General features: G+C 47.2%; 1 protein-coding gene across 1 annotated transcript in view; it reads right to left on the bottom strand.

The window, feature by feature from the left end:
• Positions 1–15,191: 15,191 nt before the first annotated feature.
• The window catches only part of Frmpd3 (FERM and PDZ domain containing 3), a 156,012-nt gene continuing 148,031 nt past the window's right edge, over positions 15,192–23,172 (bottom strand). The window contains exons 13-14 of the mRNA XM_050124056.1: positions 19,591–20,412; positions 15,192–18,283 (exon numbers count right to left, since the gene is read on the bottom strand). Coding sequence (XP_049980013.1) covers positions 15,192–18,283; positions 19,591–20,412 — 3,914 coding nt within the window. The remainder of the gene's footprint in view (positions 18,284–19,590; positions 20,413–23,172) is intronic.

The following is a 23,172-nucleotide window of genomic DNA, read 5'->3' as shown; positions in this document are numbered from 1 at the left end:
AAACAAACAAAAAAACAAACAAAAACAAAAAAAAAAAAAAGATTTAGGCTGGTAGACTACAGCTGTTGCCCTTTCTGATAGACCAAGAATTTCAGACCAGTTTAGCCAGCCAGCCCTTACAATGGTATAAGTCAATTCCTTGCCGTAAATCTCTTTATATATGTGTCATTATATATCCCTTAATATATACTATAAATCCCTTAATATATCTCATCGCTCTCTGAATCTGGCTGACAGTAACTCAATATTAGGTAGTAAAAGAGTTTAGATGATGTTTTGAAGGTGTTGATGGTAAGAGCTAGAGTCCTGATGAGCAGAGATGATCTCTGACCTGGAAGGAAAAGGAGGGAGGCAACACAACTCATTTTGTTCTAGAAAATTCTGAGGGATACCCTCTAGCCTACATTCCACATTTCCAGCTAACTGCAAAGCACAGGGCCACTAAGAGAATTGTGTAAACAGGCTTCTTTGGAAAGTCTCTACCCACCCCCACCCAAAAGGGAATGTTTGTCTGGTTTTGTCTTTTTCCGAGTTGCAGATATTAAGGAGAATCTGAATCCCCACTCTGTTCAGTCATTTCTTTTTTTTTTTTTAATATTTTTGTTGTTGCTGTTCTTTTGAAACGGGGTCTCACTGTGTAGTTCCACATCGCTATGTAGATCAGGCTGGGCTTGAATTTACAGAGATCCACCTGTCTCTGTCTCTTGAATTCTGGGATTAAAGGTGTACACTATTCTGCTTGGCATTTCTTTTTAAAAATATTTGTTATTATTTTTAATAATGTGTACATATCTTTGTGTGGTTACATCCATGTGAGTTCAGGAGGCCAGAGGTGTCAGATCCCCTGGTGGTAGAGCTATAGATGGTTGTGAGACACCCAACTTGGGGTGCTGAGAACTGAACTTGGGTTCAAAGGAAGAGTAACAAGTTCTCTTAACCACTAAGCCATTTCTCCAGCCCTCAGTCATTTCAGTCTTTGGCATCACATGAAGAGATTTTCATAAAGTATAGATGTTACCCTCTGGATTACAGATATGAATAAAACCCAGCCTTTAAACTGAGCATGGTGGTATACGCCCATACTGCCCAAACTCAGAAGGCAGAGGCCAGAAGGTTCTTTCTTTCTTTCTTTCTTTCTTTCTTTCTTTCTTTCTTTCTTTCTTTCTTTCTTTCTTTTTCTTGTTTATGAGACAGGGTTTCTCTGTAGCTTTGGAGCCTGTCTTGGAACTAACACTCATAAACCAGGCTGACCTTGAACTCACAGAGATCCTCCTGCCTCTGCCACCCAAGTGCTGGGATTAAAGGTGTGTGTCACCACTGACCAGCATATTTTTTTGATTTTTGTTTTTTTTTTTGAGACAGAAGATCACAGGTTTAAAGCCAGCCTTGGTTATATGGTGAGGCCTTCCCTTGTTTAAAACAAAACAAAACAAAACAAAACAGAAAACCTGACCAGGGCTGGGGATATAGCTCAGTGGTAGAGCGCTTGCCTAGCATCTGAGAGGCCTTAAATTCAGTTCTCAGTTCTACAAAATAAAACAACAAACACTAAAGCGTGCCCCCAGGGGCTGGGGAGGTGGATGAGTAGGGAAGAATGATGTTGTACAAACATGAAGGCCTGAATTGAAACCAACCCCCAGTTTCCATGCAAATATCTGTGTATTACCCCTGCACCCAATGTGGGGCAAGGGGCAGAGCTAGGTGAAGAGGAATTCATCTGCCTTACAGTCAGCCTTACTGGAATGGTGAGATTCCTGTTAAATGAGATTCCCTGTCTTAAGGCAGAGAGGCAGAGAGTGATAATGACACCTAAAGTTTCCCCTGGCGTTCATAGAGATGTGCTTAATTATGTATACACACACACAGAGACATACACAGAGAGAGAGAGAGAGAGAGAGAGAGAGAGAGAGAGAGAGAGAGAGAGAGAGAGAGAGAGAGAGAAATAATGTTAACTTCAGAACAATCCCATCAGCCGGGTGGTGGTGGCGCACGCCTTTAATCCCAGCACTCGGGAGGCAGAGGCAGGTGGATCTCTGGTCTACAGAACTAGTTCCAGGACAGGCTCCAAAGCCACAGAGAAACCCTGTCTCGAAAAACAAAAAACAAAAAACAAAAAACAAAAAAAAATCCCATCAAACCAAAGCATAGCTCTTTGGCTTATAAAGCTTGGCAACCATTTGTAAATGACAGACTTCAACAGCAGACCAAACATGGCAGGTCAAGGTCTTACTTTGGTAACCAAGCCAAGCTGGGTGTGGTGGTACACCCCTTTAATCCTAGCACTCAGGAGTCAGAGGCAGGTGAATCTCTGTGAATTCGAGGCAAGCCTGGTCCACGTAGCAAGTTCCAGCACAGCCAAGGCTACACTTGTCTCAAAACAAGTAAGTAAAAACAAAACAATAAAAGCAAACATGCCAGAGAGCTTCCAAAGGACACAACTAAAAAGTCCATCCCATCTTCAGAAACAAGGGACCACAGATGCTGCTGAGTTAATTTTCTGTTGGCTATCTACTGCTGGACATGCAGTCTACACTTAGGAGTACTTTGTTTTCCCAGTGAGACACCCTTGGAGAAAACTAAACTTTCATTTGCAATACGTATCAATTGGAGATAGCTTCTGGATTAGGGATGGAGGCATGGGTCCACTCCTTTCAACTCTAGGACCTATTTTATTTTATTGTTATCCCTTAGAAGCCTGTTTGTTTTATGAGAGGCAGAAAGGGGTGGAGCCAGATGTGAGGGAGTGGGGAGGATCTGGGAGGAGTAGAGGGAGGGGAAACCATAATCAGGTTGTCTTACTGCTGCTCAGCACATTCCCGGCCTCTTTCCCAGGAATGGAAGCCCAAGTTCTGCCTCCTGACAAGAGTGTGTGTGTGGTGGTGGGGGGGAGGAGTAAAGAGCATTGTCTCTAACTAACAAAAGCCATGATTTTACCCCTTTTCTTAACAAGATTCCTGTTCTGAAGGGTTTGTCTCATAAACACCTCGTTTGTTTGTTTTAAACTTAGTTGGGCTTTTGCTGAATTCATTTCATTCTAGGGTTCACGTGAGTTCGTGTCTCATGTGTGTATGTGTCGTGTCTCATGTGTGTATGGTCAGGCAGTGGCACAGGGAGGTAGACTTATCTCAGAATGTCAGAGATGTCAGGCGTCATTAGATGAAAGCAGCGGGAACAAGCAAGCCTTGCAGTCCGTGCCGGTGTTGAACTTTTATGAACTGAAGGCTTGTCCCAAGATAATGACGGAATGATTGAATGATGTTAGAAGTACTTACTTGCATCTAAAAATGCTGACATGAACGCCATGCTTGCCGGGTGTGGTGGCACAAGCCTTTATTAATTCCAGTTCTTGGGAGGCAGGAGTTCTTCCAGTTCAGAAACAGAACTGGAAGAACCCGAGACCAGGAACAGACTATTTCTTTCATTTTATTGTGCTTATTTTGAATAGCGTGTACTTGTGGGTTGCGAGCATGAGAGCAGTTCCTGTTTCTGAGCTAAAGCTAGCAAGGCATTGGCACTACAATAGCTGTGAATCAAATCAGTCTCTTCCATTGTTCAACAAATGAAATCCTTCACTTTCTACTTCATTCTCTGAGTGGAGGCCTTGTGTATTTCCACTGTGCTGGGCTAGAGAGAGGGCAAGAACGCTTGTTCATGATGGCCAAGGTAATCTAGCATTTGGAGCCTGTAAATCATAACTGGAAGCCAGAAATTGCATTTGCTTCTGAGCACTGCAAACAGCTTGTCTGTACTGAAAACTGATTCTCAAATGTGATGTGTACAGTGCAAGGAGAGGCCAACAAGAACTTGAAATACTTTTTATTTTTAGGACTTAAAAAACAATTTTATCTATTTTTTTTTTACTTTATGTATGTTGATGTTCTGCTTGCATGAATGTCTGTGCACCATGATATGCTTGGTGCCCCCAGGGACCAGAAGAAGGCATTAGATCCCTCAGACCTCAGTTAAACAGTTGTAAGCTGTCATGTGAATGTTGTGAATCAAACCTGTGTCTTCTGGAGGAGCATCCAGTACTCTTAATCTCTGAGCCATCGTTTCAGCTCCTGTTTTATTTTATTTAAATATTTTTTCATTTATTTTACATACCAATCAGTTTCCCCTCCCTCCTCTCCTCCTGTCCCCTCCCCTTTCCCATCTACCCCCTTTCTCCTATTTTGTTTTGTTTTGTTTAAATTTTGAGATATGGCCTTGCTTTTTCTCTTTCTCTCCTTTCTATTTTTTTCCACTTGGGCCAGAGTCTCATGTGTACCCCCCCCCAGCCCATCTCAGACTGCTCTGTAGCTGAGGAGACTGGTCTTTAACATCTTGTTCTTCTGTATTCTGGAATACAGGCATGAACCACCACATCTAGATCTATTTCATGGTTTTTTGCTTGTTTGTTTTGTTTTTTTGAGACAGAGTCTTATTGTGTAGATCTGGCTGTCTTGGAACTACCCACCTAGATCCGGCTGACCTTGAATTTAGAGACCCTCCTGCCTCTGCCTAGTGAGTTCTGGGATTAAAGGCATGTACCACCCACCATGCCTGCCTCTTTATTTTCTTTAATAGATGTGTATATATATTATGCTAGGTATTTCCCTCTCGTTCCCGCTTCCCTTCCAAGTAAAAGGTTTCTAACAGCTCTATTATAAAGATCACAAGGCATGCACATCAGTTAAAAGATCAGATTCAAGGCTAGTGGTAAACCTCAGCGCTTGGGAGGCAGAGGCAGGTGGATCTCTGTGAATGGGAGACCAGCCTGGTCTTCTCAGTTAGTGTCAGGTGGTCTACATTGCAAGTTCCAGGCCAGCTAGGGCTATGTAGTAAGACTTTGTAAAAAGATTAATTAATTATCCCCTGCACTAAACACGGGTGCATATGTGACTTTGTAGGAAGCTCTTTGTCCCAGCCCCCAAATGCCTTAGTCAGTTAATATTCTGGTTCATAGTCTAGTAAATGTTTGATTTTTCTCAGAAAGAGGACATTGAGGCTAGCATCCGCCTGGAGGGAAGACAGGGATAGACGGTTGTCACCCTGCAAGGTGTTGAGAAGCTAGAGGAATGTCTAAAGTCCAGTTATGTCCTACTGAGGCAGGAGTTGAGAGAGTAATCAGTGGTCCTAAGCCAAATCTGAATTTGCTTTCTAGGAAACTTGGCAATGTTCTTAGGAGCAAAACTTCCCCCCTTCCCCATAATTCCTTGAAAATTATTTATCCTTGGCATAAGGCCATATGTTGGTGAACTGCCTAGGTGAAAGTAGAAAACATTTGAGGTAAATCCTGACAGAGTGGGCAAAATCAAGCTGCCCCACTGGGAAGCGGAGACTGATTTGGAGTTTAACTGGGTACAGTGGTACATGCCTGTAATTGTTGAGGCAAAAGGAATGGGATCACAAGTTTTTAGGCTAGCCTGAGCTACAAAGTGAGACTTTGTTGAAAGAAAAGAAAGAAAGAAAGAAGCAAAAAAGGATTTTGAGGTTTTCCTTATCCATGTGATTTCAACATTTCCTCTTCTGGGCCTATAGCTAATGGAGATGAGTGACCACATTGTAAGGATACACACGTTTCTGTGTTCCTTGAAGCCCTGTTTATGGTAGCCAAGATATGGAACCAATCTAGATGTCTGCTAATAGACAAATGGATAAAAATGCACCGTATATGTACACTGGAGTCTTTTTTACATTTTAATTGGTATTTGTTGAGCTTTACATTTTTCTCTGCTCCCCTCCCTGCCTCTCCCCTCTTTGTCAACCCTCCCCCAAGGTCCCTATGCTCCCAATTTACTCAGGAGATCTTGTCTTTTTCTACTTTCTACTTCCCATGTAGATTAGATCTATGTATGTCTCTTTTAGTGTCCTCATTGTTATCTAAGTTCCCTGGGATTGTGGTTTGTAGGCTGGTTTTCTTTGCTTTATGTTTAAAAACCACCTATGAGTGAGTACATGTGATAATTGTCTTTCTGTGTCTGGATTACCTCACTCAAAATAATGTTTTCTAGCTCCATCCATTTTCCTGCAAAATTCAAGATGCCATTATTTTTTTCTGCTGTGTAGTACTCCATTGTGTAAATGTACCACATTTTCATTCTTCAATTGAGGGGCATTTAGGTTGTTTCCAGGTTCTGGCTATGACAAACAAAGCTGCTATGAACATTGTTGAGCACATGTCCTTGTGGCACGATTGAGCAACCTTTGACTATATACCCAAAAGTGGTATTGCTGGATCTTGAAAAAGGTTGTTTCCTATTTTTCTGAGAAATCACCACACTGACATCCAAAGGGGCTGTATCAGCTTGCTTTCCCACCAGCAATGCAGAAGTGTTCCCCTTTCCCCCAGAACCTCTCCAGCATAAGTTGTCTACAGCGTTTTTGATTTTGGCCATTCTTACAGGTGTAAGATGGAATCTCAGTTGTTTTGATTTGCATTTCTCTGATGACTAAGGATGTTGAACATTTCCTTAAGTGTCTTTCAGCCATTTTAGATTCCTCTGTTGACACTTCTCTGTTTAGGTCTGTACTCCATTATGTCTTCTATAGGAAAACTAATAGATCCAGAGATCACTATGTGAAGTGAAATTAGCCAGACTAAGAAAGACAAGTTATCACATAATTACACTCCTATGGAGAAGCTGAAACAAAAGACTTTACTATTCAAAGAGAAAAACTAAAACAGTGATTGCCAGGATTGGAGAGAGGAGCAGAACTGGAAAGATGTCAGTTGGAGGTTACCATGTAGTGATACGTAGGTTGAACAAGTCTAGAGATCTAATCCACAGCATGAAGACCATGTAGTTAGTAAAGTTATACTGGGCCCCAAAAAGATGCATCAGTGCATAAAGGTGCTTACTGTCAGCCCTGAAGAGCCAGGTTCAGTCCCTAGGATGCACCAGGTAGAAGGAAATGATGGACTCTCACAAGTTGCCCTCTGACCGCTACACACTGCTATGCCATGAACATGCATGCACTCACAACTTTTTAATGTAGAAAAATATACTATATTAGAGATTTTTGTTGAAGAGGTAGATTTCACTTGCCTATTTAAAAAGTATTTTAAAAAGAGAGTACTCGGGGCTAGAGAAATGGCTCAGCGATCAAGAGAGCACTTGATTCTTTATTGTTATGACCCAGGTTTGGATCCCAGAACCCACACTGGGCAGCTCACAGACACCTATATGCCAAAGGATCCTAACACACTCTTCTGGCCTCCTCAGATGGACATATGCAGAGACACACAGACACACACGGACACACATACACAGACACACTAAAAATCTATTTTAAATGACCATTCTCTTGAAAACCAAGTTAGCTTTGCCTTTCTGTGCTGCGCTGAGGGTAGAGCTCAGAACCTTCCGTGTGCTAGGCAGCGCTTTGGAAACTGAGCTATCCTTCCCAGTCCACCTTCTTTAAGCCTACAGGTCGGCGTAGGATAGAAAATTCCAGTCTCCTTTAATTAAATCTCCTTCTAGCAACGAGGATGAGAGTGAATTTCTATCAGTGGTATGGGTACGAAGGAAACAAGAAGGCAGGGTGCTGGCCAGAGGCCAGGAAGACCCTTGGGTCCGCCTCCCTGTTCCTGAAAGGGAGTAGTGATCCTCCACGGAGCAGCCCCAGAGCTTCGTGGTTTCCAAAGAAAGGCTGGGACGGTGAAGGTTGTGCATGTTCCATTCGAGAGGAACTGACAGAAGCTGCCTCTGCCTGACAGGAATAGATATTTGGAGGAAACAGGCCCTCAGTCTTGTTTGGGCCCAGTTTCTAGTTGCAGGCGCCCAGCGCAAGCTTAATTAGTTTCTGTGGCCCAACTGCAAATGGGGCAGCTTGATTTGCACTTGTTAAGCTGGTACGACTAGGAGTCAGGATTTTTATAGCTGCTTTTTCAGCACCACCTCATTAATCCTCACAGCAGCAGAGGGAGGCTGAAGACTCCGTCATCTTCATTTTAGAGAACGGTCCCAAAGAGCTGAAATGACTTGAACCCCATCATCTAGCAAGACAGCCACTGTGCTGAAAATAGAACCAAGCTGGGATTCGGGGGTGAACTGCTCAAGTTGGTCCACAAATCGTCCCTGCTTTGTGCACTGCGGATGCAGCAATCTCCCTCTTGCTAGGGAACCTACATCACCTTACTCTCTGCTCCAGGCTGACCCTCTGCTTAAATCTATTGTAGAGCTAAACATGATGGCACTTAGATGTAACCCCAGCATTCAGGAGCCACCCTGGGATACACACACACACACACACACACACACACACACACACACACACACGAAGACAGAGAGAGAAGAGAGAAATCTTGTTTCAAAATAACAAGTGTGTAATGGGCAACATTAGGAGGTTTGGTTGATGGATATTTATATTTATTTATTTATTTATTTTTTATTTTTTTTTAAGACAGGGTTGTTCTGTAGCTTTGGAGCCAATTCTGGCCCTCACTCTGTAGATCAGGCTGGCCTCCAACTCACAAAGTGCCTCTTGCCTCTGCCTCTCAAGTGCTGGGATTAAAGGTATGCACCACCACCGTCCGGCTTGGTTTGCTGTGTCTTAGTGTTTCTTCCTGGCTCATTCCTCTAGGGTCTGTATCTCTGAGGTGCTTGATCTCTACTTGGTCCCAGCTTTGTGGAAACGGGTCAGTCCTAGACAACCTGGCTCTGGGATCTGTGCCACCAGCTCATCTCATTCATCTGCTAGAAATGGAATATATATATTCTGTCAAAGCATGTCTAGGAATCGGGAAGAATGGAGATGGATGCCATGTAGTTAGGTAAGGAAATGCAGCCAGAGTTATTAGACAGGTTTAGAGTGTATTTGAAATGCTAAGTAATCTTTAAAAGTAGCCAAACAGTCCTGCAGTGGTGGAGCACAACTTTAATCCTAGCACTAGGGAGGCAAAGCAAGTTCCAGGACAGGCTCCAAAGCTGCAGAGAAACCCTGTCTTGAAAAACAAAACAAACCAAACAAGCAAACAAAAAAGGAGCAAAATAGCCAAGTGAAACAAAAGGAAGAAAGAGAAGCCAACGTTTATATTTTTCACCATGATTTCCTGTTGGTTTTGGTGTTTGAGGGGCGAGTTCTTAGACATGGCAGAGCCTCACACAGCCTGAGCTGGTCTTGAACTCCTGTCTCCACATGCTGAGTCCTGGGACTCTAAGCATGAGTCACCACACCCAGATTTTTTGTTGTCATGTTACTTTTAGCGTCATGATATCTTTATTTAAAATACTTAGTATGTCATACAAATGGTATTTTCCTTCCAGATGTATATGGTTTTTTATTTCAAGACAGGGTTTTGGTAGCTTTGGATCCTGTCCTGGAACTAGTTTTTGTAGACCAGTCTGGCCTCAAACTCACAGAGATCTGCTTGCCTCTGCCTCCCAAGTGCTGGGATTAAAGGTGTGCGCCACCACTGCCCGGCACTTATATGACTTTTGAGACAATCACATGTGTCAGGAATATGGGCCACACTAACTATGGTGCTTGGTTATGTCAGCCAGCATACTGTCACATACCCTTAGACACTTCAGAACCCAGGCTGAGGATCATAAGTGGCCCCGTAACACTGGGCAGATGGAAGAGGTGAAGGGACTACCTGGTAGCTCACGTGCTATTTTGTGTGTGGCTTTGGAAGACACAACTACTATATTCACAAATGACCGTTTCCATAAGCTTGCAACACCCTTGGCTCCTTGGAAGGCAACTGGCACAAGCACAGGCTGGTAGAGTGAGGCCAGGGCCAGGCTGGCTCCCAACACCCTGCATTTCGCCCTCGCTGGTTATCCACACCTGCTGCGGTTGCCTAGGCCGCGAGCAGTAATTACGTGCCATTTTCCAATGAGTATGGCCGCATTCATGCTTGTGTATCCATGGGGATGCTTCAAATGTGAGGCCAGGCTGAGCACTGAGGAAGAGCAGTTGAAAGCATGGGCTGGGTAGAAAAATGACTATCTTTGTCCCATCTGTGAGATCTTGAGATAGCGACTAAACCTCTGTGGGCTTCAATTTTCTTCTCTGAGCAAGGGGGATAGATGATTATCACCTCCCTCATGGGAGTGTTGTGAAGATAAAAAGGGATCATGCATGTACAGTACTTAGGTGGCTGCCTAGCATATGGCAAATGTTCAGACACAGGGTTTTTTTTTTTTCCTTCCAATTTAATGGCAGGGATAATTTTTATTAATTTCTCTCTCTCTCTCTCTCTCTCTCTCTCTCTCTCTCTCTCTCTCTCTCTGTGTGTGTGTGTGTGTGTGTGTGTGTGTGTATACTTGTGGGAACTCCTGTGTCATGGTGTATGTGGATGTAGAAGGAAACCTTGTAGGATTCAGTTCTCCCTTTCCACCAGATAAATCTCAGGGATCAAACTCAGTTTACCAGGGCTGACAGCAAATGCCTTCACCCACTGAGGCATCTTGCTGTGCCTCAAGTGTGTGTGTGTTGCAGAAGGAAATAAAAATAAGCCATCAACACCTAGAGCATCATAGACAAGAGAGCAATGAAGCCGTATGGGAGCTCACCCCTGAGGGGTAGGTCTGAATGAAAACTATAGGCCTATGCCTAGGGCATGTCTTCACTGGGGACTTGGTACATGGAAATGTGGGGGCCTTCAGGAGCCACTGGCAGCACAGGTGCCAGTAAAACAAGCAGTCTGTCCCTATGAGAAGGCACCTGCATTATTCCCACCTAATTGTGGTTTGCAGCAGGACGGGGCTGTCCACTTGAGAGACCTTTTGGACCCAGAGCTGAACCCTCAAAACTCACTTTCTCCTGCTCCAGGGAGGACATCCTCCTTGTTTCAGATGCTTGGCCCCAGTCTGGCTTTCAGGCTACAGGACTGGGAAGGGGATAAAGTTATTCTTCCCATCGCATTGACTGCTAGAAGAAATTTGATACCAAGTTATAAAAGTACACCCCTTTCCAGTGCTGGCAAATGATTCTCTCCTATCCTTTTGGCAGCAAAAATTCTGGCTGAGGCAGGTCTTTTCAATTCATAGCTGATTAAATTGCCTATTATCCACAATGTCTTGACAACAGCTTGAAAAAATGTGACTGTGCCAGCCCCCACTAGCCCCCTGGGCCCATGCCAACTGTCTGAATGCATTTTTACTTAATTGGCTGCAGTCAGAAAGGCAGGAGTCAGGTTCTGAGGGAGTAGCATCAGCTCCAGGTCCCAGCTTCAACTCAAAATGACCAGGAAGATGCTGGTGGGACTATGTCCTCCCTCAGTGCTCCAAGCTCCTGCAGGGAGTGACCCTGGGTCCACACAAAGTGAGACAACAGTCACCTCAGGAGAGTTCAGAAGTTGGGGGAAGAACTTGCTTAAATTCAGCTAAACTGATGGGTCACTGGGTTATAGCATCAACACCTGTGCCATTTTATTTTCAAAGAGAATTGGCTATATAGCCCTGGTTGGCCGAGAACTCACCATTTAAACTAGGCTAGCCTCAAATTTGGGGTCCCAGTTTCCTGAGTGCTGGGATTACAAGCATGCCTGGTTTCCAGCTTCTCTCCTCTCTCATTTCTATCTCTCTCTGAGAGAAGGTCTTATATAATCCAAGCCTAGCACATACCTACTTTCTCAGGATGTCCCTGAACTGATTCTTCTGTCTCTACCTCCTAAATGTTGAGTTGAGATTAACACCACCACACCAAGTTTTTAAAAATGATTCATTTTTGTTCCTCTCTCTGTCTCTGTCTCTGTCTCTGTCTCTGTCTCTCTCTCTCTCTCTCACACACACACACACACACACAAGAGTGTCCACAGAGGCAAGAAGAAGGTGTCAGATTATAAGTCGCCTGACATGGGTGCTGGGAATTATACTCCAGTGCCCTGGAAGAGCAGTATGTACTTTTAACTTTGAGCCCTCCCTCCAGCCCCTCTGCCCAGTTTGTATGCAGTGCTGGTGATTCACCACACCTGGGGTTTTCTTTGTGTGTGCTAACACATCCTCTACCAACTAAACCACAACTCCAACCCCCAGCTCTTCTTCTAATAGAATGCCAGATTGCACAGCCATGTCTTACTGCACTACCCTGGACTGCTGATTCCCTGAGGAGAATGTGTCCTTTTCACATAGTACAGAAGATTGAAGGGGCTCTGTGATGATAGCCATCTAATCTGACATCCATTTACACAGCAGACCTTTATGAAGACCTACTATGTGCTAGTTCTATGTGTGCAAAGATCCAAATATAGAACCAAGTAAGATCACCGGGCCCTGGCAGTGTGACTGGTGCAGGGCCTGACACTCATTTTGGGTGTTATCTACTTTCACTGTATACGAGTGTTCCACCTTGGTGTCTGAAGCAGCATCCAGAAGAGCTCTGCTATCAGTGTCCATGATTTCTCCCACATATGCATCAGAGAATCTGCAGAGTGGCTCAAGCAGACTGTGCTGCCTCCAGCTCCTTCTCTCTCAATTCTTTGCTTCCAAGCCTTTTAGCCAGGACCTCTGCAGACACAACAAATGTAAATCTTTGCGAGAAGGATTGTGTGTGTGTGTGTGTGTGTGTGTGACTCCTCAGGGCCATTGTATGTGATGTCAACAAGGTAATGGAACTGGATGGAGCTGAAATCACCAGGTCATGTGCCCTTGGGGTTATCATCACTCAGAATAAGGTTTTTCTACCTTGTCATGGTAGGCATGCAGCAGGATAACCTACCTGCATTTGTCATTTGTGCAAAGGCACCCTAGAGTTACTGGGAACCCACCTCTTTCTCTCTCTCTCTCTTGGGTTTTTGAGACAGGGTTTTTCTGTAGCTTTGGAGCCTGTCCTGGAACTAGCTCTTGTAGACCAGGCTGTTCTCGAACTCACAGAGTTCCACCTGCCTCTGCCTCCCGAGTGCTGGGATTAAAGATGTGTGCCAATACCTCCTGGCAGGATTCTGATACTTCTGTCCTATCTAAACCAACCCCACCTCCCACTGCAAAATCATCCAGAGCCTGTTGCAGGAGATTTCCCCATCCTAAATGCCAGAAAACCAGAGCTGACCTCAGAACTGGTCCTCTAACTCTCAGACTCTTTGATCCACTAGGAGAGGAGCACATTGTGCCTTTGTTGAGACAAAACCCTTCATTTTTGAGGTCATACCTGTGGGGCCAGGCAAACCAGAGGTTCCATGACAGATAGAAAGTAGGAAACATCTTACATTTGTGGCCATCAGGTGTTTTCTAAGAGAAACAAGGATCCACTGTGCATGGAAGGAGTGGGATCCTTTGCTCTCATCACCAACTGAGCCCATGTACCAGGGGACAAAAGTGCAGGAGGAACCAAGGTCTACTCCCAATCAACAGTTCAAGGAGACAAGGACATCCAGAGAAAGGCACTCCAAAGACTTATTGGGATCATAAGATGAATAGATTTAATCATTCTTGTTGGAAAAACAAGACATAAATTAGTGTAATATATAATTTATATATTTATGTAGTATATATACTATATACAGACATTTAGAAAATGTTCCCTCTCCATGAGGCTGAGGGAGAGGTGAATGACAGCGATGAAATGACAGAGGCAGGGTCTGAGTGGCGAAGGTGTAGGTAGGATCAAGAAGTTGGGAGAAGAGGAAGACCATGCCAGAACTCTGCTGGCAGTAGTCGGGCGGGAAAGGGGTCCCCACTGGCTGCATCTCTGGCCCATTAAACATCTTGATCCTGTGGGGGGAGAGACAGGGAAGGGAGGCTGGCTTCTGTAGAAGGGTGACCCTCCTCCTCGCGGGGAGACCTTGCCACTCAGGAGGCTTTATTGCGCGGGGATTACAAGGATAGGCAGGGGCTCGGCACAGTGTACATCTTATAAAACTCACATAAGAACAAGAGATTTCACATGGGCCTCTCACACAGTGATGAAAGAGAGACCGACACTGGGTGGGAGGGTGTGGGAAACAAGCCGTGATGGAGAAGTGGACAAGAAGCAATCTATACAGAAGAAACATTGGCTTTCTTTGCCTCCTACAGTAAGATAACTGTAGGGACTCCGTGTCTTCACTCCCAGAAGGGCTGGGGCAGGGTGGGGGGCGGGGGTGATGGCGGCAGCGGCAGCAGCAGTGGCAGCGGTGACGGTGTTGGTGTTGGTGGTAGTGGAAGCAGCGGCAATAGATGAGTGTCAAGGAGATACTAAACTGTGAATTCCCTTCCAGATGGTTCCAGAGAGGGAGAGGTGCAGGTCTGCACCGGGTAAGGCGCTCAGCTTCTTTTCTTAGAGACACAAATCCACAGGGTCAATACACAGCCAAAAGCATATACTCAGGATTAACATATCACGCTAGCTTCCAGAAGTTTAAGATATAGTCATCAACACCCCCACCCCTCCCCCCTCCCCCCACCCCCCCCATCCCAATCCGTAGCTACGTCATACTCCTAACTCTATCTGGTAGAGATGTTGAAAGAGGAGCCACACACCTCAGGCAACAGCTCCTGCACAGGGCTGGGCTGAGCCGGGCAGGCTCGGACACCTGCGCTGGGGTTCCCCAGAGCAGACATTTTCACCAGGTACCTTACCCAAAACAAGTGAGGTGATCTCAGAGGCTTGCTCCCTAATGAACTGAGCTGTCCTGCCCATCAGTGAGGGGCAGGGCACTTTGGGGTTGGCTGGTATAGAGCTATTGAACCTGGGGGCAAGGGCTCCCAAGGCTGCCAGCCTGTTGAGCCAGCCACTGACAACCCGTCGTGGCTGTATTCTGCACATCTCCTACCTGGGCACTGGCCCTTGAAGTGGCTCCTGCCAGATGCAAGGGAGCCCATGGTGGGTGGGAGCATCTGGAATGAGCGCCCTCTCTCCTTGGCTTGGCGCTGTGGCCTACTGCTATTGTCACTGCCCTCTGTGAGGCAGCAGATGCTAGGAGGAGCTCCAGGTTCTGGCTCCCCTGGTGCCCAACTCAGAGCAGGAGGCGAACCTGATGTCACCTACCAGCCCCAGAGAAGAGATAAAATACAACTCTGTGGTGGGCATAATGGCGAGGGGCCTTTGCCCTCACAGTGACGCCCAGAGGCCAAGAAGGGGTGAGGGCACCCAGGGCAGCAGCTAAGCCTGCAGCCCTTAATAAAGAGCCTTGGTCTAGGGAGTTCTCACTCCTCCGAGACTGTTAGGCTCTTGGACCCTGACTGGCCCAACACACACACACACACACTCACCACAAGATGCAAAGACCACAAAGCTCAAACCTGGGACCAATGGGTGGGAGGGGACAAGCCTAGGCAAGTGCCCTACTTAATAAGGGTTTTTAAGGAGTGTGTGAATGTGCTCATAACAGTCGATGATGGGGAGCCTGGTGGGTGCCCGGTGGCTGCTGGCAGCGACAGTGGTGGCAGCGATGGCTGCTGCTGCTGCTGTTGTTGCTGTTGCTGTTGCTGTTGCTGCTGCTGCTGCTGGTTAAGGTTCCTGGCTGTGGACTCCTCAGCTGCACGCAGCAGGAAGGTGTAATTCCTCACGACTTCTTCTACTTTGGCCAGCAGCTCCTGGCGCTGGGCCTCTGAGCGCACGATGAACACCAGCCGCACAAAGGTCTCAATGAGGCTGCTCAGCACCTGGAAGCTGCCTGTGATGGCCGCCAGCATGTGAGTGGGGCTCTTGTCCACATTGGCTACTCGGCGGCAGGAGGCCCGGAGCTCCTTGAACTTGAGAGCTAGCTCAAGCTTGTACTCAGAAATCTGCGAGACATAGGGCTTGGGGGCACGTGCCTCGGGGCTGGCCACACACTGCCGCAAGACTGTCAGCAGCTCATTGGTGTCCAGGCGGGCTGCCAGGAAGCCATCAGGGAGGCCATAGGCGTGAGCCCGTAACGCATTGATTTTAGCCAGGCTCCCTTCAAAGGTGGAAACCCGAAGGTCGATTTCCTGGGTGTGGGAGGCCTCGGGGCTGCTGCTGCAGGTGGCGGCATCCAGGACCTGCAGGGTTCTGCTCACCACGGGCACCACCTGCTCGTCCAACTTCATGCCAGGCAGAATCTTCATGGGAATGGAATAGGAGAGCTCGTCCTTGCCGTCGCTGGCATCATCTGCCATGTCACACTTGCGGTAATAGAAGCAGTAGCGGATAGAACAGCACTTGCTGGTTTCACTGTCCTCATCTAGATCGGCTGGCCTGCGGTATACCTCCTCTGGCAGTGAAAACACAGCCATCTGCCTGGGGCCTTTGCTCTCAGGGGCCACTTGGACGTAGGAGGGCTCTCCAAGAGTTGGTGACTCTGCACGCTTGCCTTTTGGACCCAAGACTAGCGGGAGGCCGGTATCTATCTCCTTGACCTCTCTAGGCAGCATTCCCAAGGGGGGATGCGGGTAGACATCTGAGGTCAGGGAGGCCCTGTCACCCTGGTCCAGCTCACTGTTACTGTAGCGGTGCATCAGTTTCCTGTAGTTGGGGTCTCCCAAACACTCACCCCCCGAGGCACAGGTGCTCAGGCAAGAAACACCACTCTCAGGGTCTGACCGGCACTCACGGGACTCCAGACTGGTAGAACGGATGCGCTGGGCATTGATGGGACTACCAAGTATCAAGCCTGGGCCAGCTTCTGGCTGCCTCTGGGTAGGCAGGACCCTCTCCCTCTCCCGAAGGCCAGCAGGCACTGGGGTCTGGGCAGCTTGAGGCCGTCCTCCTCGGCAGATGCGCTTGCAGTCACAGCTGCGTCTCTGTTCACGAGACATGCCAGGTCCCTGCTGCACAGGGCTACTACGCAGCTGGCAGCTGCAGCGGCCAGGTGCTGGGGGTTGCAGGTACTCTGTGCCTGAAATATCCCCCTGGCTTGGTGGCTTTAGAAGTTCCTCAAGGAACTCCAATTCATACTGCTTTACCTTCTGCAGCTGGGCCTGTCGCTCATCTGTTTCTTTCTTCTGGCGGGTAGGAAAGGTGGCAGAGAATAAGTTGCGCAGTCGGAAAGGACCTCGGGATGACTTGGGCTTTGTGGGGCCTTCAGAGGCCGCCTGGGCTCCATCCAGGGTCGTTTCAAGCTTCCTAGAGGGCATGGTGCTGACCTGACGGCTGGTGGCCAGAGGCCTCGGTGGGCTCTGGCCTCTAGGATGGTAGCTGGGGCTGGGGCCACGGGCCAGGCTGCTGGGGCTGGGGCCACGGGCCAGGCTGCTGGGGCTGTGGCTTCGAGCCTGGCAGCTAGGGCTGTAGCTTCGAGCCTGGCAGCTAGGGCTCTGCAGAGCCATGGGATAGCCAGCCCGGGGAACTAGGCTGGTCTCCTCAAACTTGCTGCTTTTGGATATGCTCTCCAGGTGCCCTTTCTCCCCATGGCCAGAGACTGTGCTCTGCTTGTTAGGGGGAGGCTTAGCACCCTCTGGCCCAAGCTTGCCTGCCACCTCCCCGGTAGCTTGCTTGCCCGCCGAGTCTCGACTTGCTCTGGATAGATAGCTCTTAGGAGGGAAACTTTGAACCGGAAACCTGTCTTCTTGTGGGGAAAGGTGGAGGTTGTCAGGCCGGCTGCTTGTGGATGCTCTGGGGCTGGCAGAGACCTCTGCGCCCAGCTGCTGCTGAGAATTCCGTGTGGTCTCCAGGGCACCAGGGCTCATTTTAAACTTCAGATTCTTGTTGGCATTGCTGTTCATCAGGTTAACTTCCGGCCTGCCCATGGTGACCTCAGGCCTCCCCATGCCAGCCTCTAGCCTTCTCTCCCCCCTGTTGGAGGGTGTTGCCAAGGCTGTGCCAGGAGTGGCTAGACCCTTACTGTGTACTACCTGCTGTAGGGCAGCCGAGATGATGGCTGGGGTCACATTGCCTTTTGGGTCCAGAATAAGCTTAGGGCTCAACCTGACTTCCTTGGGCAAGTTTTCCCTTAGCTCTGAGACCTGCTCTTCACCGAGGGATGGTGTGGCTGCCCTCAGTGACATCTCTAGGCCTGCCCTAGTGTGGCCTGGCCCTTTGTCCTCAGGAACTGGGGGAAGCAGGCTCAGATTCTTCTGCTCACTAAGTTGTGGGGACAGGGCTGGGTGCACGGCCAGGGAGTATGTTCTCTCTCCCTGCACCTGGGCTTCTGACTGAGGCAGCTTTCTCCGGGCACCAGGGGGGCCAGGACTCTGGCCAGTGACAGCTGGCTGGAGGGATGGGTTGGGATCTGGGGGCCCAAGGGCATAAGGGGCGGTGAGCACAGCCTGAGCTGAGCAGCTCTGGATTCTGAAGGGCAGGTCCTTTCGGGCAAGGAGGCTGTCCTTGTTGAGGTGCTGGGCCAGGAAGTAGGTGGCATTCTGGTGCTGCTTCATGGCCGACATCATCTCTGACATATCTGTGAGCTCTGAAGAGTTGGTTTCATGGCCCGAGTCCAGCGATGATTCAGGAGTGATTGTGGCCAGCACAATCAGACCTGGAGGAACAAGAATGGGACTTGTCATGTTTACTAGTATCGAGGTCTTTTCCAACCATATCTCCAGTTTTCCTGGAGAAGTGGTTGGTAGCAGCAGTATTTCACGCTGGGGAAAACCCAGTCAAGCCAGGGAAAACTGTAGGGCTGAGGGGGAGGAGCCAAGAAGAGTGCGCACAAAGCGGAACAAGATGTGAGAAGGGGGTGTGAAAGGTTGGAATCCAAAAAAGAGGAATACCAAAAAAGAAGATCTTGGCAGTTTGGTGGTAAATTAACGTGTAAAACAACATGCCAATCAATGCTGTTTTTAGATTCAACAGCTAGGAAATTTCTGTTAATTGTCCTGAAGAGAGTTGGCAAAGAGAGGTGCTGTTCGGCTCCTCCTCATCTGGCCAGGCCTGTCTACAGTTCTTGCAGCTGAGGCCGTTTAGCCGAGCTTCTCTCTAGCAGTCATGTGGGCCTTGGACCTGGAAACCAGTTTTGGAGCACCTGATGATGTGTGAAGACCAATGCCAGCCTGGGTTGGGGACAAACATTCAGGGGGCTATCCAAAGATAAGGTTTTTAAAAAGGTATGTGTGTGTGTGTGTGTGTGTGTGTGTGTACATATGCGTGCCTTTCAGGAGATGGATTTGCAGACATCTATAATGGAGAATAACAAGCATGCAGCATAGTTCTTCTACAAATTAATAGTTAACAGATAGCTACTGATTACTGATCCCTCACTGGGTGTGCGGTAGTGCAACTAAGTGTTCTGTCTGAGTGATGTCATTTAATCTTCATGCTGTGTGATGCAATTGCCATGGTGACACACCGAAGAGAGTAAGTGCCTTGCCACGAGTCACACTGCCTGTGAGTAAAGAAACTAGGACTCTGTTGCATGTGCCTCAGAGTTCATGTTCTCAGACAGGCTAAAGACCCCAGCCCTGCGTAGAGATGGCTCTTGGCAGTCCTGATCACAGGTCATTTTGGAAATGAATTGGTCTTTTGGAGCATGCTGCTGTTCCTTGTTTTTTGGGGGTCTCTTCTATCTTCCTGTTCCTCAGTCCTGGCCTTGATCTATAGCTGTTGTGGGTTCCATGTGCAATAACTGTCTAGAGATATGCGATCATGAGGGACAGAGCTCTAACTAGAACTGCATCTCTTCTCTGCAGCTTCCTTGTTCTTAGACCTAAGCTATCGCTGCCAATTCATTGCCTTTGATATGCCATCATCACTCAAACAACTGTTTGAAAAGAAGCAGTGCTGCCTACTGGACATTCCTGGACCAGAAGAAAGAAGAGTCAAGAAGAAGGAAGACTGGGCTATTACCTGCAGTCTGCTGGGGTGGAGGATGGGGTCCATCCTCTGAAGCAGCCAGGGCTTCTAGAGCCTGCAGAGTAGACACCAGAGCATCATCCAGCTCCTGGGCATGATCTCGTACTGTCCGGGTCTGTACACTGTCAATCAGTGTCACTGGAATCTCATCATACAGGAGCCCACGCAGGTGACGTCCTTGCTCCTGACTTTGAACAGCTCTGCGCTTGGGATCATCCTCATCAGAGCTGTTGTCTCGGAAACCAGGGGGTGGAGCTGCAATGGCAGGCAACAGAGAAGTTGTCTCATCTTCCTCTTCTTCCTCTTCCTCACTTCCTGGTGGTGGGAGGGACATTAAGTCTACCATATTGTCCCGAGAGGAGCCAGGCCTCCCACCTTTTCGCGGCCCCTGCTGCTCCTGGAGTTTGACTTTGCAAGAGTCACAGTAGAAATTCAGGGCTTCAGCCCCAAGGGAATTGTCCAAAGTATAGGACCGGGCCCTGCTGGCACAAGGCTCATGGTCTAGGCTGGCTGCATCGAAGTCATCAGGAATCATCTCATAACCTTGGCCAGAGCTTTTGGATGTGGGGTCCGATTTGGTCCGGGGTCTGGTTTCTTCAAAGAAGATTAGGTTCTCGTTGACATCTGTCCTGCTTTCTTGCTCCTTCCTTTGTTCCCGCATGTGGAGGTAGCAGAAGCTGACAAGCTCAGGGTCGGCAGGCGGGGTCGCGCATCGGCTCGACTTCCTAGGGCTGGTGCCCACGCTGCCCACATAACTACTCTCCTTTTTCCCCAGGTGGCCCCCAGTGACAGGGCGGTGGGCGCTGTGCATGGGATCTAAAACAAAAAAAAAATGCATGGTTGAGCCTGCTGCTGAGGATGGTAGCTGCGGCCCTTCTGCAAAGAGAGAGAGAGAGAGAGAGAGAGAGAGAGAGAGAGAGAGAGAGAGAGAGCGAGCGCGAGAGCCTACTGCTAGAAATCTAGAGAAGATTAGGGAGAGGGGATCAGACGGACCATGTCACTGCTGATACTGAAAGCAGAGTGAATAAAATGTGATGGCCAGGGATGCAAAAGTCTCATGCTTTGAGGTCAGATACCACAGGATTCTTCCGTGGATCTGGCTGTTTGAGAGTCTGCTGGAAACATACCTAAAAAGATGAGATTTGCTTTATGTTTATGTTAAGATCTGTTCCTGTTTCTGTCACTGCCCCCATCCCTTTGTGAAGCCACACCTACTGCCAATACTCTGTAGCTCTCCTGTTATCTTGAATCTCTTCTAGTCCAAGAAATTGATAATGAGAAGTTACTGTGTTTGCTGAGAAGGTGTTAAACCGGCTAGCACAAGCTGAGCATGGTAGCTCACACTTAGAAGACTGATGGAGAAGGACTGCCAAGTGTTTGAGGTAACCCTAGGCTACACTGTAAGCTGCAGCCTGGGCTATGATATGAGACTGCGTCTCAAAAACCAAGGAGACAAACAAGCAAAAAAAAAAACAAAATTAAGCTGGGTGGTGGCGCACGCCTTTAATCCCAGCACTCGGGAGGCAAAAGCAGGCGGATCTCTCTGAGTTCGAGGCCAGCCTGGTCTACAAGAGCTAGTTCCAGGACAGGCTCCAAAGCTACAGAGCAACCTTGTCTTGAAAAACCAAAAAACAACCTTGTTTTAAAAAAACAAAAAAAAAAAAAAAAAAAAAAAATCAAAACTAAACAGATAAACCTCCAACCTGGCTAGTACAAGTCCCGAGAACTTGCATTTCAAAAATGCCTATGCCAGGAGTCCATCAGAATTTTTAGTGTGTAAGAGAGGTATGGTGGGGTGTTGTATGTGGAATGAGCATGGGACACCATTCCTATAATCTTTAAAGCTTACTACTGTTCTGTATTCATGCTCTTGATAGCAGGTATGTGCATCCGAGCCCTATCCGCAGCAAATTCTATCTCTGAGTATGTTCTCTATCACACTGTTTTGGGAACTCATCTCACATCATCTAGGAGGCTACCCTTAGACGATGCGAGCCTGCTCTGCTAGCCGCAGACAGGTGAAAAGCCATCACAAAGCTGGCCGTGATAGCACAAACCTGTAATCCCAGATCTTGGGAAGTATAGGTAAAATGATCAGGAGTCACTCAAGGTAGTCCTCAGCTACACAGTGAGTTTGAAACCAGTTTGGGATTCAGATGACCTTGTTTCAAACAAACAAACAAACAAAACAAACTAACTAATCAAGACACGATAAATTACATGTAATCCCATTTTTTATTCCCAGGCAGGTATCAATATCCCCATTTAACAAAGGAAGGGAGAGACTTAAGGTCACACGGGTTTTAAGCGGCAACCTAAGATTGAGTCCAGGTGGGAGAGACTTCAGAATTTGTATAGCTAATCATCATGGTGGCCTTGGTATTGGAAAACCAAATAGTAAATGCTTTTCAAGCTCCAGATCAAGGCCAGATCAATGTGTCAGTGTTACCTTTCACTAACACGTATAGCTAGGACAGAAACCTAGTACAGGCACCCAGCAATTGAGTCCCTAATACATGATGGTAAAACTGGTCTGAATTGAAAGAAGTACCTGCAATTCAAGTAGATAGAGTCTTAAGAATACTGTGTTTCTGAAACTGGCCTTGAACTCCTGCCCTTTTGTTTTCACCTTCCAGCACTGGAGAGACTGAGGCAGAAAGATCACCATGAACCAATCAGAGGCCAGCCTAAGCTATATAGTGAGTCCTGGGCCAGTATTGACTATAGCCAGGCACTGTCTTCAAAATAAAACAAGGAGAAAAGTAAAAGGAGGCCAAAATACCCCTCAGCTATTCTGAGGCTAGTATTATCTTAATACAAAAACCAAAGAAAGACATCACAATTAAACTATAGACCACTGTATCTTACAAGCAAAATGTCTACAAATATAGACACAAAATCCATCAACAAAATACCAGCAAATGGAACCCAGAAACACATAAAAAGAATTACTTAGCAGTAATTGCATACTAGTGGGTATTTACTGCATCAATGCAAAGTCGTTTTGACATGAAAAAATCAATTATTTTAAAAATTTATTTTATGTGTATGGGTATTTTGCCTGCATAATGTCTATATATCACTTGAGTGCCTGGTGCCTACGGAAGCCAGAAAAGAATATTAGACCCCCTGGGACTAGAGTTACAGAGGGTTGTGAGATGTCAGATAGCTGCTGGGAATCAAACTTGCGTTCTCTAGCAGGGTAGCCAGTGGTGCTCTTAACCACTGGCCAATCTCTTGAGCCCTGAAAAATCAATTATTAATTCATGCAATATAGCATGATAATAAAGAATAAAATAGACATGCTCATTTTGAAAGGTATAAAAACATTTGAAAAAAACCAGAGCCTTAGGGATAAAGCTCAACAAACTAGACTCCAAGGGAATTTCTTCAACATAGTAAATGTTATTTGTTAAAAAAGCCCTTGATGGGCTGTGGTGGTCTTTAATCCCAGCACTTGGGAGGCAGAGGCAGGTGGATCTCTGTGAGTTCAAGACCAGTCTGGTCTACAGAGTGAGTTCTAGGACAGCCAGGGTTACATAGACAAACCCTGTCTCAAAAAAAAAAAAAAAAAAA

Source organism: Alexandromys fortis, unplaced genomic scaffold, assembly GCF_014885135.2.
Source record: "Alexandromys fortis isolate MF-2015 unplaced genomic scaffold, M_Fortis_MF-2015_v1.1 scaffold_195, whole genome shotgun sequence".
NCBI classification, from domain to species: Eukaryota; Metazoa; Chordata; class Mammalia; order Rodentia; family Cricetidae; genus Alexandromys; species Alexandromys fortis.
Note: the sequence above shows the minus strand (reverse complement) of the source record. Positions and strands in the feature narration are given on the sequence as shown.